General features: G+C 46.0%; 1 protein-coding gene and 1 long non-coding RNA gene across 3 annotated transcripts in view; one reads left to right on the forward strand and one right to left on the reverse strand.

Annotated features, from left to right (window-relative positions):
- Positions 1–834: 834 nt before the first annotated feature.
- Positions 835–13,059, reverse strand: part of LOC141728454 (uncharacterized) — a 60,688-nt gene continuing 48,463 nt past the window's right edge. Inside the window, exons 4-6 of the long non-coding RNA XR_012579369.1 lie at positions 12,764–12,883; positions 4,896–4,961; positions 835–886 (exon numbers count right to left, since the gene is read on the reverse strand). This is a non-coding gene — a long non-coding RNA (uncharacterized LOC141728454). The remainder of the gene's footprint in view (positions 887–4,895; positions 4,962–12,763; positions 12,884–13,059) is intronic.
- The window catches only part of EFEMP1 (EGF containing fibulin extracellular matrix protein 1), a 45,691-nt gene continuing 34,993 nt past the window's right edge, over positions 2,362–13,059 (forward strand). Inside the window, exons 1-4 of one of the 2 annotated variants that reach the window (XM_074536661.1) lie at positions 2,362–2,728; positions 3,183–3,270; positions 6,164–6,212; positions 6,391–6,651. In XM_074536661.1, coding sequence (XP_074392762.1) covers positions 3,190–3,270; positions 6,164–6,212; positions 6,391–6,651 — 391 coding nt within the window. In that variant the 5' untranslated portion in view covers positions 2,362–2,728; positions 3,183–3,189. Of the gene's footprint in view, positions 2,729–2,918; positions 3,068–3,182; positions 3,271–6,163; positions 6,213–6,390; positions 6,652–13,059 lie in introns of those variants that run through there. The other variant, XM_074536662.1, reaches the window with a different exon arrangement.

Below are 13,059 nucleotides of genomic sequence, written 5' to 3' on the forward strand. Positions count from 1 at the left end.
CACACCAGGCACGTTTCCAGCTGTCTCAGCAGGGAATAGCTGAACCACCAAACCATGGACTCAGTCTCCCACCTCCATGTGAAGGACTGACAGCCACCCTTGGCAGAACAGGGCATTTCAGCACATGTGTGACCTGGCTGAAGCCAAGGCAAGGGGGTCCCTGCTCAGCCAGTGCTCACACAACCTCCAAAATGATGTTCCTGCTCTCCTCTGCTCTGCAGAACATCTTTCCAGAGGGAAAAAACCAACTGCAGTCCCGTAATACAGGCAGTGCTTTCCTATGTGGTAGCTTAAGACAAGACTTTTTAAATTTTTTACTTAATCCAGAACCCAACAACTTGAATTTTGTTCTCTTTTTGTGTGGCATGGCTGACAATGCCACAATTCAAATGGCAATTCAATACTCATCAATAGTATAGCCATAGCAGATAAAAGCAGTTATGATGCTATTTTGCATTCATTAGATTATTAGAAATACCTGCATTTCTTTCTATAAGCAAGAAACAGGAAAGTTTGAAATATATAAGGGACCACATCACAAACTGGAATCCAATTTACACCACAGAAATGAACAACTCAGAGTCAATCTAACACTATGAGGCTGTATTCCTAAATAATGGAATGTAGGCTTTAAAGGAATCATTTTGGAGCAGGAGAACACATGTCAAAAGACAGCCTGTTAAATATGAAATTAATATGCACACAAAAGTACACACAAAATGTCCTATAATGCAGTTAACTTAGATTCTCTCTATTCCACCATGTTGTTGCTTCTGTTCTTTATTTACCGGTGAGGTGTGTGGATTGTAAATACATTTTCAGGAGTTCCACTTACCTGCAAGCACAGAAACAGCAATGAGGGAGGGAAAATCCTACCTTCTCTCACCTAAAAAATAAAAGATAGGCAACATATGGTTGCAGCTCCAAGTATTCTAAAACTACCAGCTTGCCTGATTCTAGAACAGATAAGAAGTGATTTGATCCAGAGACAAAATTAATGAGCACTGTATGGCTGTCCAAAAAAGAACTCATGCTTTATGTAGGATCAACTCTAACTGAATGTTAAAAATTATGGGGTTGTGTAGGAAAGCCATTCTCTAGGCCAGCAGTGTAAGACATTTTTTCAGATTTCCAGTTCTCCAGGCCCTTCATGGTCTACATTAAGGAGACAAAAACTTATTTTAAAACTAAAGACCTCCTGTTGAACTATAGGAAGACAACAGAGGTGCTGTACTGTGCCACAGGCCCCGCAGAAGCCAAACTGGGGAATTAGATAAAGATCTAATGAACACATTTCTGGACACCTTCTCCTCACCCAAACCCTCCAAAGCTTCTAAACCCCTGCAAGGCCTCCTCATCCTTCCTTCTGTCCATGAGCTTTCCCCTGGGTGGGGAAATAACAGCATTTCATAGCCTGGAATGACTTTTAGAAGTCATGATTGCTGAATTTGGGCCATGTCTGAGGAACAGGCACTGCCCTGTGGAGGGCTCCTCATGGCTTTTAACTACTGAGTTTTTAAGAGCCACAACACATCAATAGTCCTGATATTTTAAAATTCATGGGGAGGTTTAGAGTAGATATTACTGAAAAAAAAATCAAGGAAAGAGTTGCAAAGCACTGAAAGGGGCTGCTCAAAGCAGCGCTGGAGTCACCGCCCATGGAAATGCTCAAAATGTGTGGATGTGGGACGTGAGGGCAAGAATATTGGAAGTAAGTTCTGTTTGCAACCAAGTGAAGTGTAGGAGGTCTAAAGGCCTTTTTGTGAGTTTATTTTCTTTTTTATCTGCTTGTGTTCAGTGCTTGCCTTGCATAATGCATGTCATGGAAGGAGAGGAAATTATACAAGCTTAGACTGGGGAAAAACCCAGTTTTCCATTCTCATTTCCACATCTGGTTACGGGTGCAAATAAGACCATGGCAGTGATGGACCCAATAGCCTCAAAACTCTTTTTTTCCAACCTTAAGGATTCTACAGTTCCATGACTCACGACAGACACCAAAACGATGGCCGCGCTGCCCTTCCTCGAAGATCCCAACCGGGACACGTTTGGGGCACCGGAGCGGCGTGAGGGAGCGGGATTGGGGTACCGGAGCGGCGTGAGGGAGCGGCTCCCGGGGCTGGGGTACCCGAGGGGCGTGAGGGAGCGGAGATAGGGCACCAGAACGGTGTGAAGAAGCAGATCCCGGGTCTGAGGGAGCGGCTCCAGTGGCCGCGGCCGCCCGCTCCTCACGGCTTCCCGCGCTCCCGCTGCCCGCGCCGGGGCCGCGCCCGGGGTTGCCCTCACGGCCCCAATATGGCGGCGGGGCCGCACCTGCCCCGCGCGCTCCCGCGGCGCCGGCAGGGGGCGCGCGCGGTGCCGGCGGGACGGGCGCCCGTTCTATTTAGCCCGGGGCCGGCACCGGGCACGCACCGACAGCAGCGGGGGAAGCGTGGCCGCCGGGCACGGACGGACAAACAGCGGTTGACGGCAGCGGGAGAACGGGCACCGCCGGCGCCGCACGGCACCGAGGGGAAGGATAGTGAGCGGCCGCCGGCACCGCACGGACACCGCGGGAAAGGGAACGAGCGGCAGCCGGCACCGCATCGGCACCGCACAGGCAGCAGGGAAAGGGAACGAGCGGCCGCCGGCACCGCACCGGCAGCAGGGCAAGGGGAGCGAGCGGCCGCCGGCAGCGCAGCGGGGGCGGTGCACGGCAGCAGAGACCGACGCTCGCCCGGTCCCGCAGGTAGGAGCGGGCAGCGCGGCGGCTCCGTGCCCATCGCCCCCCGGGCACGGCTCTGCCCCAGCGGGTCCCGCAGAGCCCGGCAGGTGGGGGGTGTCCCCTACGCCTCGCTTGGACCCAAAAATCACTTTTCCGCCCCAAAGCGTGCGGCGGGCGGGCAGTGCCGCTGCCCGCGCCTCGTCCGGCGCTGCTGCCGGTGAGCGCTGGGGTGTTTTAAACTCCATTGACTGGTTATTTCCGCCCCTCGCTCCCAGCTGGATAAAATCCCCGGGCTGGGAAGCGCGGCCAAGCCTCAGCCTCTCCTTGCGGGAGCGAGCGGGCAGCGCGGGCCGCCCGTCCCAGGTAGGGCTGGGTGGGCTCCCCCGGCAGGACCCGGTCCCAGGGGTGCCGCAGCCTCTCCCTGCAAAGCAGAGCGCTAAAAGCATTCCTGCTGGATTTGTTTTTCCTTTCTTTCAAGGTTCACGATGTTGACAGCTATGTTCTTGGCTGCGCTCGTTCTTACTACAGTACATTCACAGGAAACTGAGGAAACCATAACGTACACGGTAAGGTTTAATAGACTCGGAGATAACTACTGCTTTGCGGGGATTCTTTGCTAAATGACCCTTAAGAAAAACCGAATTTCTTGCCAATGTATAGCATGTGCTACAGAGGTCGCTGAGTTTGAATGTACACCATAAAATAAGCTGTTCCTGCACTCAAACAGTGTTTAAAAAGTTTAAGTGGACAAGATTGAGCAAAATGCATTACAACTGCTTGTTGGAAAAGTTTATCTGTGTACTCCGTTTGAGGGACTGAACAAAATTAGGAGGTTTTAATGATTTTTTAATCCATTTTCATAAAGGCAGGGTCCCTAGGACTTTCATTTGAAATGTATGGAGTTTGACAGATAATTAGGTCAAACATTCTTTTGTGTTTTCTTATGGATGTTTCAAGCTGTTTTTAACAAAATGTAAGTACTTCCAAATTTGGGGCTCTTAATGAAGCATCTGAATCCTGGAGTGATCATGGGACTGTTCTTTTCTGAGCTGGATTTGAGCAGTGGCTTTGCATGGCTTGATAAAATTGTTCAAGAATACTGGAAATAGGTTTTGCTTGCAAACAAGTGGCAGGCTAAGAGATTTAAAGGTCTTTTTGTCAGGCTTTTTCTTTTCAATCTGCTTGTGTTCAGTGCTTGGCTTGCATAATGCATGTCATGGAAGGAGTGGCAATTACCCCAGCTTGGGCTGGGGAAAAACCCACATTTTCACATCTGATTACAGCTGTAATCCCTGCAACTTGCTTCATATGGGTGGACCTCTGGATATGTGCACACACATCAGCCCAATGCCACACAAGCAGAAAATTCTGCACACATGCAAAAAGTTAGAGAACCACAGCCAAAGCCCAGGATTGTCTTATACAAGTAATCCCACTGAAGTCAGTGGGATGGCTCAAGCAAGTAAATATTGCAGAGTTGGACCTTCTTGTAGAAGTCAGGGCTTAAAGAAGCCTCAAGTGAGCATCAGGAAGTCAGTAATAAAATACTTTAACACTGGGCTTTAGAAGCATTAGGGTTTTGAAGGCTGGGAGTAGTTTTATTTAGAGGCTTCTGTGATTTACTTTTGTTTTAAAGTCCCTGCATATAAGTGGAAACTGAAGATGTAAGTACCTTTTGAAAATCTGGACTAAACAGGGATCCCACCCTCCTCCTTCCCCACAGTTATTATATGAGGGGGGTTTAATTATACAGCATTTCACATAATTCTGTGAACCAATTGAACATTTCTAGGAAGATTTCTATGTGACTTGGGCACCTATGTTCCCTTTTCAAGGAGGTCTTAGCCCTTAGGTGCTTCACTGATAGTTAAATGCTGATCATGTAAAATGAAACAAAAAACCCCAGCTTTGGGAGATTTTGCTGGTGGGATGCTACTGTTTCTCATGCACACATTGTATCCATGGAGGGCCAAATCCTTTGCTATTGTAAAAGCCTTTGGCTGCAGTAATAGATGGACTTGGCTCCTTGCAGTTAAACAGACAGTACTTCTGTTGTGCATTAACAGGAATTGGGTGATTCAGTAAATGCATGAATTAGCTGTTTTCCTTTGGGTTTGCCTTTTCATAGCTACAGTAACTCTGGAGTTGTCAACTCAGCATGTAGTCAATCCTTTAGAGAGTGTCCACTTACCCCTTGGGGAGAAAAACCCTTCCAAGCTGCAACTCGCTGCCACATTTGACAAATCACTGGTGTCACCTGCAAGAGAAGAAAATATTTTCAAGCCTCCTGCTGAGTCAGAGTCTGTCAGTAACAAGTCCCTTAAAATAACTTGAGGATCGGGCCTGCAACAAGTGGATCTTGGCATCAGAAAGTCAAGTTTGCCATTTGAAAGTCCCTCAGCAGCAGAGGAGTTGCAATAAGATTTAGCTTGCTTGACTGTGACTAATTACATTAGTCAACTCCATTCCTTTTTTGTATGGGGCCATTAAAGTAATACCCTGAGCAGCCCAAGATGCACCTACACAGCACAGTCTGGTTGATTCAATGATATTTTAATATTTTAAATGTTCCTGCTGCAGTTGGTAGCACCATGATCCTTTGCTAATCAGTCTCTGTAACTGTGACCTACGATTAAAGTGACTGGCCTCTGGATAATTTAATGTTTTTGGGCAGAGGAATAATGAAGATGCAGAGCAGACTATTTAAAATATTTCCTGAACTTGCTGGTGTGCATTGATATGAATAGCTGCTGAGTGTAGCCTTGTTTGAATTCTGCAAAGTCTTGTATAAATAAGTAGTCCTGCTGTTATAAACTCTAACCGTTTATTGTGTGTCTCACAATATAAATTGTCCTTCCTAGACTGCAGTTCCTGGAGTCATATGATTAAAAAGCATGTGAATGAATTTCCAGCTGTCATGGGATCCCTCCCCATTGCTAGAGTGCTAATGGGAGAGAGGATGAAGTCCAGGGACACAGAGTCCTCTTGGTCCCTCTGGCAAACAGAGCCTGAACATGAAAGAGGTTCACCTGTTGGAAGGCAGGGAATGAGATCCAAATTCAGAAAATCTCGTTGCTTTTCATAAAAAGGTTTTCATTCTGGTCAGCTTGGTCACACCAAGGATCATCCAAGGATTCAGCCAAGGAGAGATGGTACAGGAACAAGGGAAGGAGAAAGCAATGGTTTTCTCACTTTGCTCCCCAGCCTGCTCACAACAAACAATATCTTGGGAACTTCCTGAGACTGAGGCACTCTCTGTGTGTCATAGAACATTCTGAGTGGGAAGAAACCACAGGTTTTGCTGCTCCTGCCCAGCAGTGATATACCAATTGCTATTTTTCTAGCCTACCAAGGTATTGCATTTCCCTTTGTGCCACACTTTGAGCTCACTGAATACCCTAGACTGTTTTTCAAAACAAAGAATCCCGAGTAACCAAATTATTATTTTTTTCTCCACAGCAATGCACAGATGGCTATGAATGGGATCCTGTTAGGCAACGGTGCAAAGGTACAGTAAATAATTTTCAAAGACAGACTTGTCACTGGTATTCTTTAAGTATTCTCACTGCACACTCCTGTTTTGGACACGGAGGTGTGCGTGCATGTCTCGTCGTGTTCTTTGTGTTAATGGCTGTTGCAGAAGGTTCGACTGTTAAAAGCATGACTTGTGTTGTTGCTAACCACAGATATTGATGAATGTGAAATAGTCCCAGATGCATGTAAAGGTGGGATGAAATGTGTTAACCACTATGGAGGATACCTCTGTCTACCCAGAACAGCGCAAATTATTGTAAATGAGCGAGAAGAAGCAGCAGCAGAATCCACAAGCGGTCGGAACAGCGTCATTCGCCGGACCCCGGCCGACCCCCAGCGCGCCACTCCCAACCCAAGCCACCAAATCCAGTGTGCAGCTGGGTATGAGCAAAGTGACCACAACGTGTGCCAAGGTAAGCCAGGCCTGCCTGCCTCCTTCTGCTCCCGTGCAGCTGCAGTGGGGGTGACCACAGAGCCAGGGCAGGACAGCCTGCAGCACTTGTGCTGACTGCAAGGGGCTGCTGCTCCATGAACACCTTTAAAGATACAAAAATAAAATACAGAAATATCACTGCTGTTGTTGAAGGCATCAGAATGTGCAGTTTGTTGCAACTTGTACAAGTCTGTTCCATCTGCTTTTGGGCTAAAGAACTGAATTAATTCTGTTGTCTGCAGCTCTTAAAAAAGTCTTAAAATGACTCTAGTGAAGCATTTTGTGTTGTATTAACTATGTTCAGAAAAGAAAGTGCTCTGAAATAAGTGGGCAATGCAGCAAGGCATAAGCAATTTGGAAAGATTTGCAGAACTCTGTATTTTTCAGTCAGTGAATGCTGAATGAACAAAAAATAACCACAGGATGAAGTTTTGCTTAGAGCAGGCTGCAGTGCAGAAGGGTCCTGTATTTTTACTGTGGATAAGGAATATTCCTCCAGCAGTAGGAACCCAACTTCTGAGCAGCCTGTGCTCTTGTGATCTCTGTGGAAGCAGCCCTAGGCAGACCCTGCCAGTTTGCTCCCAGTCCCAGCCTTGCCACTCTTTGAAACTATGGCAATGAGGAGCTTTCATCTGAGTGTACATACACCACACACAGTGCCAAAAATTCTCAGGGCATTAGCAATGTTAATTGTATGCATTCAGGAACCAGCCTCACAAGCACTTCTGTAAACTAAGGCTGTTTCATTTATTATTTTATATAAACAGTTTACTCTTCTACTTGCTGAAGTAACAAATGTTTCGGCCATTGTTTTGTTTTCTTTCATAGAAATATATTCTACCCCTTGCTCACAAACTTGCTTTTCAAGCACATTGGAGGGACACCCGTGCAAAGAGAGGGCAAAACTTGACCTCATGGTTCATCTTTTCCACTTTGTGGCCTGTAGCAGTATAATCACATAAAATAGTACTTTAGGGACTGTAATCAGGGCAGGCTGTAATACACAGTGGTAGTTTCCTTCTCCCTGGTATTCATGTACACAGGACATTATTTATCACTAGTAAGTAAATTCCCTGTCATTCTGGACCACAGTAATCATCATGGAGGCTGGAGGAGTTATTTTTGTAGGCAAAGCCTCAGAGTTGCATTTCTGGCTTATCTGCTCATGTCCAACATTTCTGTCACTCTGATTCAAGCATGTCAAGTACAGAACCTACCACAGCAGGTCAGATCTCCTTAACCCTGGGCGTTCACTGGGGGTCATCAGGGGAAAATCTAAATTTTCCTTAGATGGAAAATTGGCTTTTTCCATAGTTTAACTTGGCAAAGCAGCAGCAAAGCCAGGAGCAGAACTGCTGGGTTTGGCCTGGTACTCCCTCCTTCAGGTGATGCTGCTGGCACTGCTCTTCACTGGTGAACTGTAATAAACTGTTCCAACTTCAGCACATAACATTTTTATTTTGATAAAAAATGCAAGTCATGCTAGAAAATGTCAAAACCATGACTGTCCCTTTTGCTATGCTGGCTTTAGATGTGTAAATCTGGGATACAGTAGGGCAGTTTGACAGCATTTAGTACCCATACTTTGTGCTCCAAACAAAAGTTGGGGTTTAAGTGAGACACTGACAACTGGTTAAGGTTTCTGTATGGTTGAGGAGAAATTGGTGGTGATAGATTACTATTACTTTACTCCATGCTCTGGCTTCCTGGAACTTGCAACTAAATATTCCTATTCAATTCCCAAGCCTTTGGTTAATTTATAACAACAACAAAGTGTTGTTATAATACCAAAAGTTTTAACCAGCAGGCACACAAGTTATGGTGAAATCTTGGGCTTGACTGCATCAAGCTACTCATTTCCTCATGCCAACATTTCAATCTAAATGCAGAAAGCATGGAAATATTAGTGTTTAAAAGCTGAAATGTATTGGATTGAATGCATTCCAGCTGGAAAAAGGGTAGTGGACAGTGTGCTTGAAATGAAGGATGAAAGAGTTTTGGAGCACTTAAAGCATGCATTCAGCTTCATGATCTTCATGCTTTTCACTGCTGAAAATATCTTATAAAAGATAATCTTGATCAGCAATGGTCCCGCTGCGGATTTATTTAATTATGGTTAAAAGACTTTGCTATGATAACTGCTTGAGGCTCCTAGGGAGTGTAACTTACAGATATAGTCACACTTAAGCTTGTTTTATTGTTTAGTAAATCAAATATGAAGTCCAGCTCCTTCTAATTGTTTGCAGATGTATGACATTTTCCTTCCAGTCCAGCAGCACTAAGTATTTTATAACCAATGTGAAAGTGTGGAGGCCTCTGTTTCAAACAATAATGTGCTCCAAGGAGCTGAATTACTGACATCATGCTGCAGTGTGAGGGGCCTTCTGTTTTAGCACAAGTGTCCACTCCCTTTTCAAGCATGGAACAGTATGGGAATGACAGGCCAAACACACTCCTGGGCTTGGAATAAATGCCCATAAACGACCTGGTCCTGGTGGATTTCACTCCAGTGATGTGCTGATGCACATTTTTATAACTACTGGTGAGCAGAAACATGTTCTAGTGTGTTAGAAATGGGGGTAGCAAACATTTCCTGGGACATTTTTAAGATATTCTTTATGAGCAGTGATGTCAGGAACCCCCAAAGTGAAGCAAAGATGAGGGAGGTTATTCTGCAGAAAGGTCTCTGATGTGGAAAAAGTTGTGCTTCAACATAAACACTTGAAGTGTGCTTTAAATTCTGAGTTTCTGACCTTACCTAATCCCCTCCATCCCCAGCAGTTCCCACTTCACTGTCACTCCTAAATTTGGTCCCTAAGGAGGATTCCCATATGTGGCACCTGGTCCCGCTTTCAGGAAGCCACTTGGATGTTCAGCCCTGTCCCTCTGAGGGTATCACTGTAATGGGGAAGAGCAAAAAACAGAGTAAGAAATAATTTAAAACAAATTACTGAATTAACTCAGGTTCCCAGATATTTTTCCCTGATAAAACCCATGAATAGCTGCACTCTGTGCCTGCACTCAGGCCTGAGTTTTATTTTACTTTGTTGTTAGGCTCTCTGTGATTTGAGTCTGCTCCTATTGAATTCAAAAGAAAATCACCCAATTAATTCAATTTTGTCAAACCTAGTCTGCAAGAAAGTACTGGCTTCTCCTAGAATGTTAATGACACTTGAATGCAAAAAGGGACCAAAAAAGGTACCAAATAACCTGTAAACTTGAGAAGGGAAAGGAACTCATTTTCCTTAATTCCTGTCATGTTGGCAACACAAGCAATAAAGTAAGCAAACATTTTTACTCCTGAGCTAGATTAGCTTTTGCTGTTTCTTCAGCCTGTTTGTAACCCTTTGTGCTGCTGCAATGTCAGATTCAGGAGGCAGGTAGATTGCAATATGAGAGATCAGTGCTTGCTTCTGTGGGAGAATGACATTTTTCCAGAGTTCTGTCCAGACTTGGTGGACATTGGGTGCTTTTTTCCTCCTCTGTGGAAGGAGGAAAAAAATGAATTTTGTTTTCTGTGCTGTGGTTATTCTTCCCCTTGTAAAATCATCTTAGGTATCCTTACACTGGTAGAGGTTAAGGGGTGTTTTTGTTTGGTCTTTTTTTGGTACTTTTCAAAGTAACTTATCATACCCAAGCTATGCTTTTGACTCAAGAAATTAACTGTGAACAAGTCAAATAAGGCTAAATTTTGCATCTGTAGAATCCTTTTTGTTGTCCTGTTAAGGAGAGAGGGACAAGGGGGAGCAGTTCATGATGTTTGCCATAGAAAAATCACTTTATATTATATATATTTACATATGTCAGGGATGTGCAGCTGGCACATGAAGAACATTAAAGGTGTGGGAGTGCAGGTGCACTTGGCAGAGCCTGGCTGTGCCCTGGCAGGAGGCTCCTCCCTGGCATTTTGGCTGGGGCACTGCAGCTCCTAATGAGCTCCACTCACTGTGCTTTGATTCCCCTCCCTGAGAGCTCCTGGAACGTGCAGCCACATCCAGCCCAGCTCAAACTCAACCTGAAATGCACCCCAGGGGTGCCACTAATGTGCCACAAGCACTAATGAGCACTCAGCCCTCAGGCCAGGCTCCAGGGAGCCTCAGAAGGGCATGGACTGGGATTTTGGAGCCTCTGCAGGAAGCTGGGATCTGATCCTATGGGCTCAACCCATTTTCTGATACAGACACAGCCTAAATACAGCCATAGGTGTTTCTTAGCCATGGAAATGTTTCTGAGAGCTTGTTGTTGTACCATGCAAAGTTTTCCCCCTTCCTATAGGAAAGGAGTGCTTTTAAAAATGCTTCAGGGCTCCTTGTGGCTGCCCCATCCCTGGAAGTGTCCAGGGCCAGGCTGGATGGGGCTTGGAGCAACCTGGGATAATGGAAAGTGAAAGGGGTGGAACAAGATGATCCTCAAGGTCCCCTTCCAACCCAAACTGTGATTCTGTGACACCACTAGGCCTGTTGAGCTTGAGGATAGGGTGAGGACAGAGCCTGTGGCAGGAGAAATGAGGCCTGGTTGGGTGGTTTGGGATGGCAGCAGCTCCAGGGCTCCCTCAGGCCGTGTGTTTGTGCAGCACTCCAGTGAGTGGGGAGCACTTGCTGCCAGCTGTAGCCACTCTGAGACTGACCTGGTCACACGTGCCCCTCCAATGCTCATTGCTGGGACAAGCCATAGGAATTCTGCAGGTCTAAGAGGACCCACAGAAGGACACAAGCTGACACTTTCACAGCTCTCTGTTCGTAGTCTCCAATTAATTCCTTGTACATTTGGATACATCATGCAGAGATCATCTTTCATCAGCCCATCCCCAACCAACTGTTCAAGCTGTTAATCTGTGAAGCTGCTGCAAAGCAGCATCTCTTTAGCAGCCCTCAGGGTCCACAGGGGCGTTCACAAAAACCCATCTTGTTTTGAGGGCCTGGTTTTGGGCATTTTTGAAATCAGGCCACTCTGAATCATCTTCCCATCTGTGCTATTTGCACAGCTGTGGGTGTCAAGTCAAGACCTTGGAGAGATATTCTGTGTTCTGTCTGACCATTTTACTGTGAACATCCATCACAAGCATAAATACTAGCAGCTGCTTTCCTTTCCTGAGTCAGTTAGTGCTTTCCCATTGTCCTGACCCCTGCAGGAATACACTCAGTGTGTTACAGTTACAGATTCCTCCCATTTGCTCATCGTGCTAAGTGTGCTAGAGGCAAGCAAGCTTCCCCAAATTGTATTTACCTTAGCTTCCTGAATTGGGATTATGCAGGCAAGCACTGGACTTCAAGTTTAAGTAAACTCATTAGCAGTTCTCATGGCTTCCTGCAGCAGGAGAATGGGATCACACAGTAGTCACCTCGACTGTCATCCTCGTGGGCTGCTTTTGTTGATTTTAAAGCCTGTTGCCTTAGTAGCTCGGAGGAGGCTGATGTTTTGACAGACAAAACACAGCAAATGGATTCAGGAGGCACATGGCCTGAAGAAAGTCCAAACTCCAGCCATCTGTCCTCCTTCAGAATTCCTCTCTCTAAGCCGGAGGTCTTTTTCACAATGCAATCAGGACTAACACCAGATAGCAAAGGGGAAGAATGTGCTCATGCCTGGTCCTGACTTGGCACTCAGAGTACTTGGCACCCCTTTAAACAGCTCAGAGCACTTCTTTCTCTCTTGAGGAATTCCCTGTACCTGCTGCAGACACTCAGATCTGTGCATCCCACAAGGCAGGAAAGCCACAGCAGGAGTGAGGGCGGTCACCTGCTGCAGCAGGGGGCACAGAGCAGCACTTGGGGCAGCACAGGCTGTGCTCCCTGTGCCAAAACCTGCTCCCAGAGGGATGCATTCCACAGCATCACAGTGCCAAGGCACCCTGGCAGCTGCTTGGAGCACCTCTCTCAGGTAATTTTATGGTGACACTATTGCCACTGGGATTTCTCACTGTGCTTGCTCTGAGCAGTTGTTTCCTCCCAGTCTCCTGAGAAAGGCTCTGTGCTCCTCCTCTCCCCAGTTTTTTGCTCAGGAGGGTTTTCTCTCAACCACCACTTCTTTCCTCCATTTTCAAACCTGATTCCTACTTCAGATTAATTAGTGTATAAAGGAAGTGCTCTTACCTGTGTTTTCTTTTCACTCTTGTACTCTGGGTTACTGAGTCACATTTGCTAGAACATTTCCAAAGGATCTCAGCATTGCAGACACATTTTTCAAAGGTCCAAGATTTTTCTTGAGCATCCCTAGTGACGGAACACAAATTTAGGAAGCTGGAATACTAGTTCAAGAGCTGAAACTTGAAACTTATTTTCCTCATTTTATTCTCTTTCCAAGTGCTATCTCCCTTCCCGTGCTGGCCAGGGCAGATGATAGCTGCTGTTTCTGTGTGCCAAATCAGCCCTGCAGGAAGAGCAAAGCT

Source organism: Zonotrichia albicollis, chromosome 3 (genome assembly GCF_047830755.1).
Source record: "Zonotrichia albicollis isolate bZonAlb1 chromosome 3, bZonAlb1.hap1, whole genome shotgun sequence".
In the NCBI taxonomy this organism is placed as follows: domain Eukaryota; kingdom Metazoa; phylum Chordata; class Aves; order Passeriformes; family Passerellidae; genus Zonotrichia; species Zonotrichia albicollis.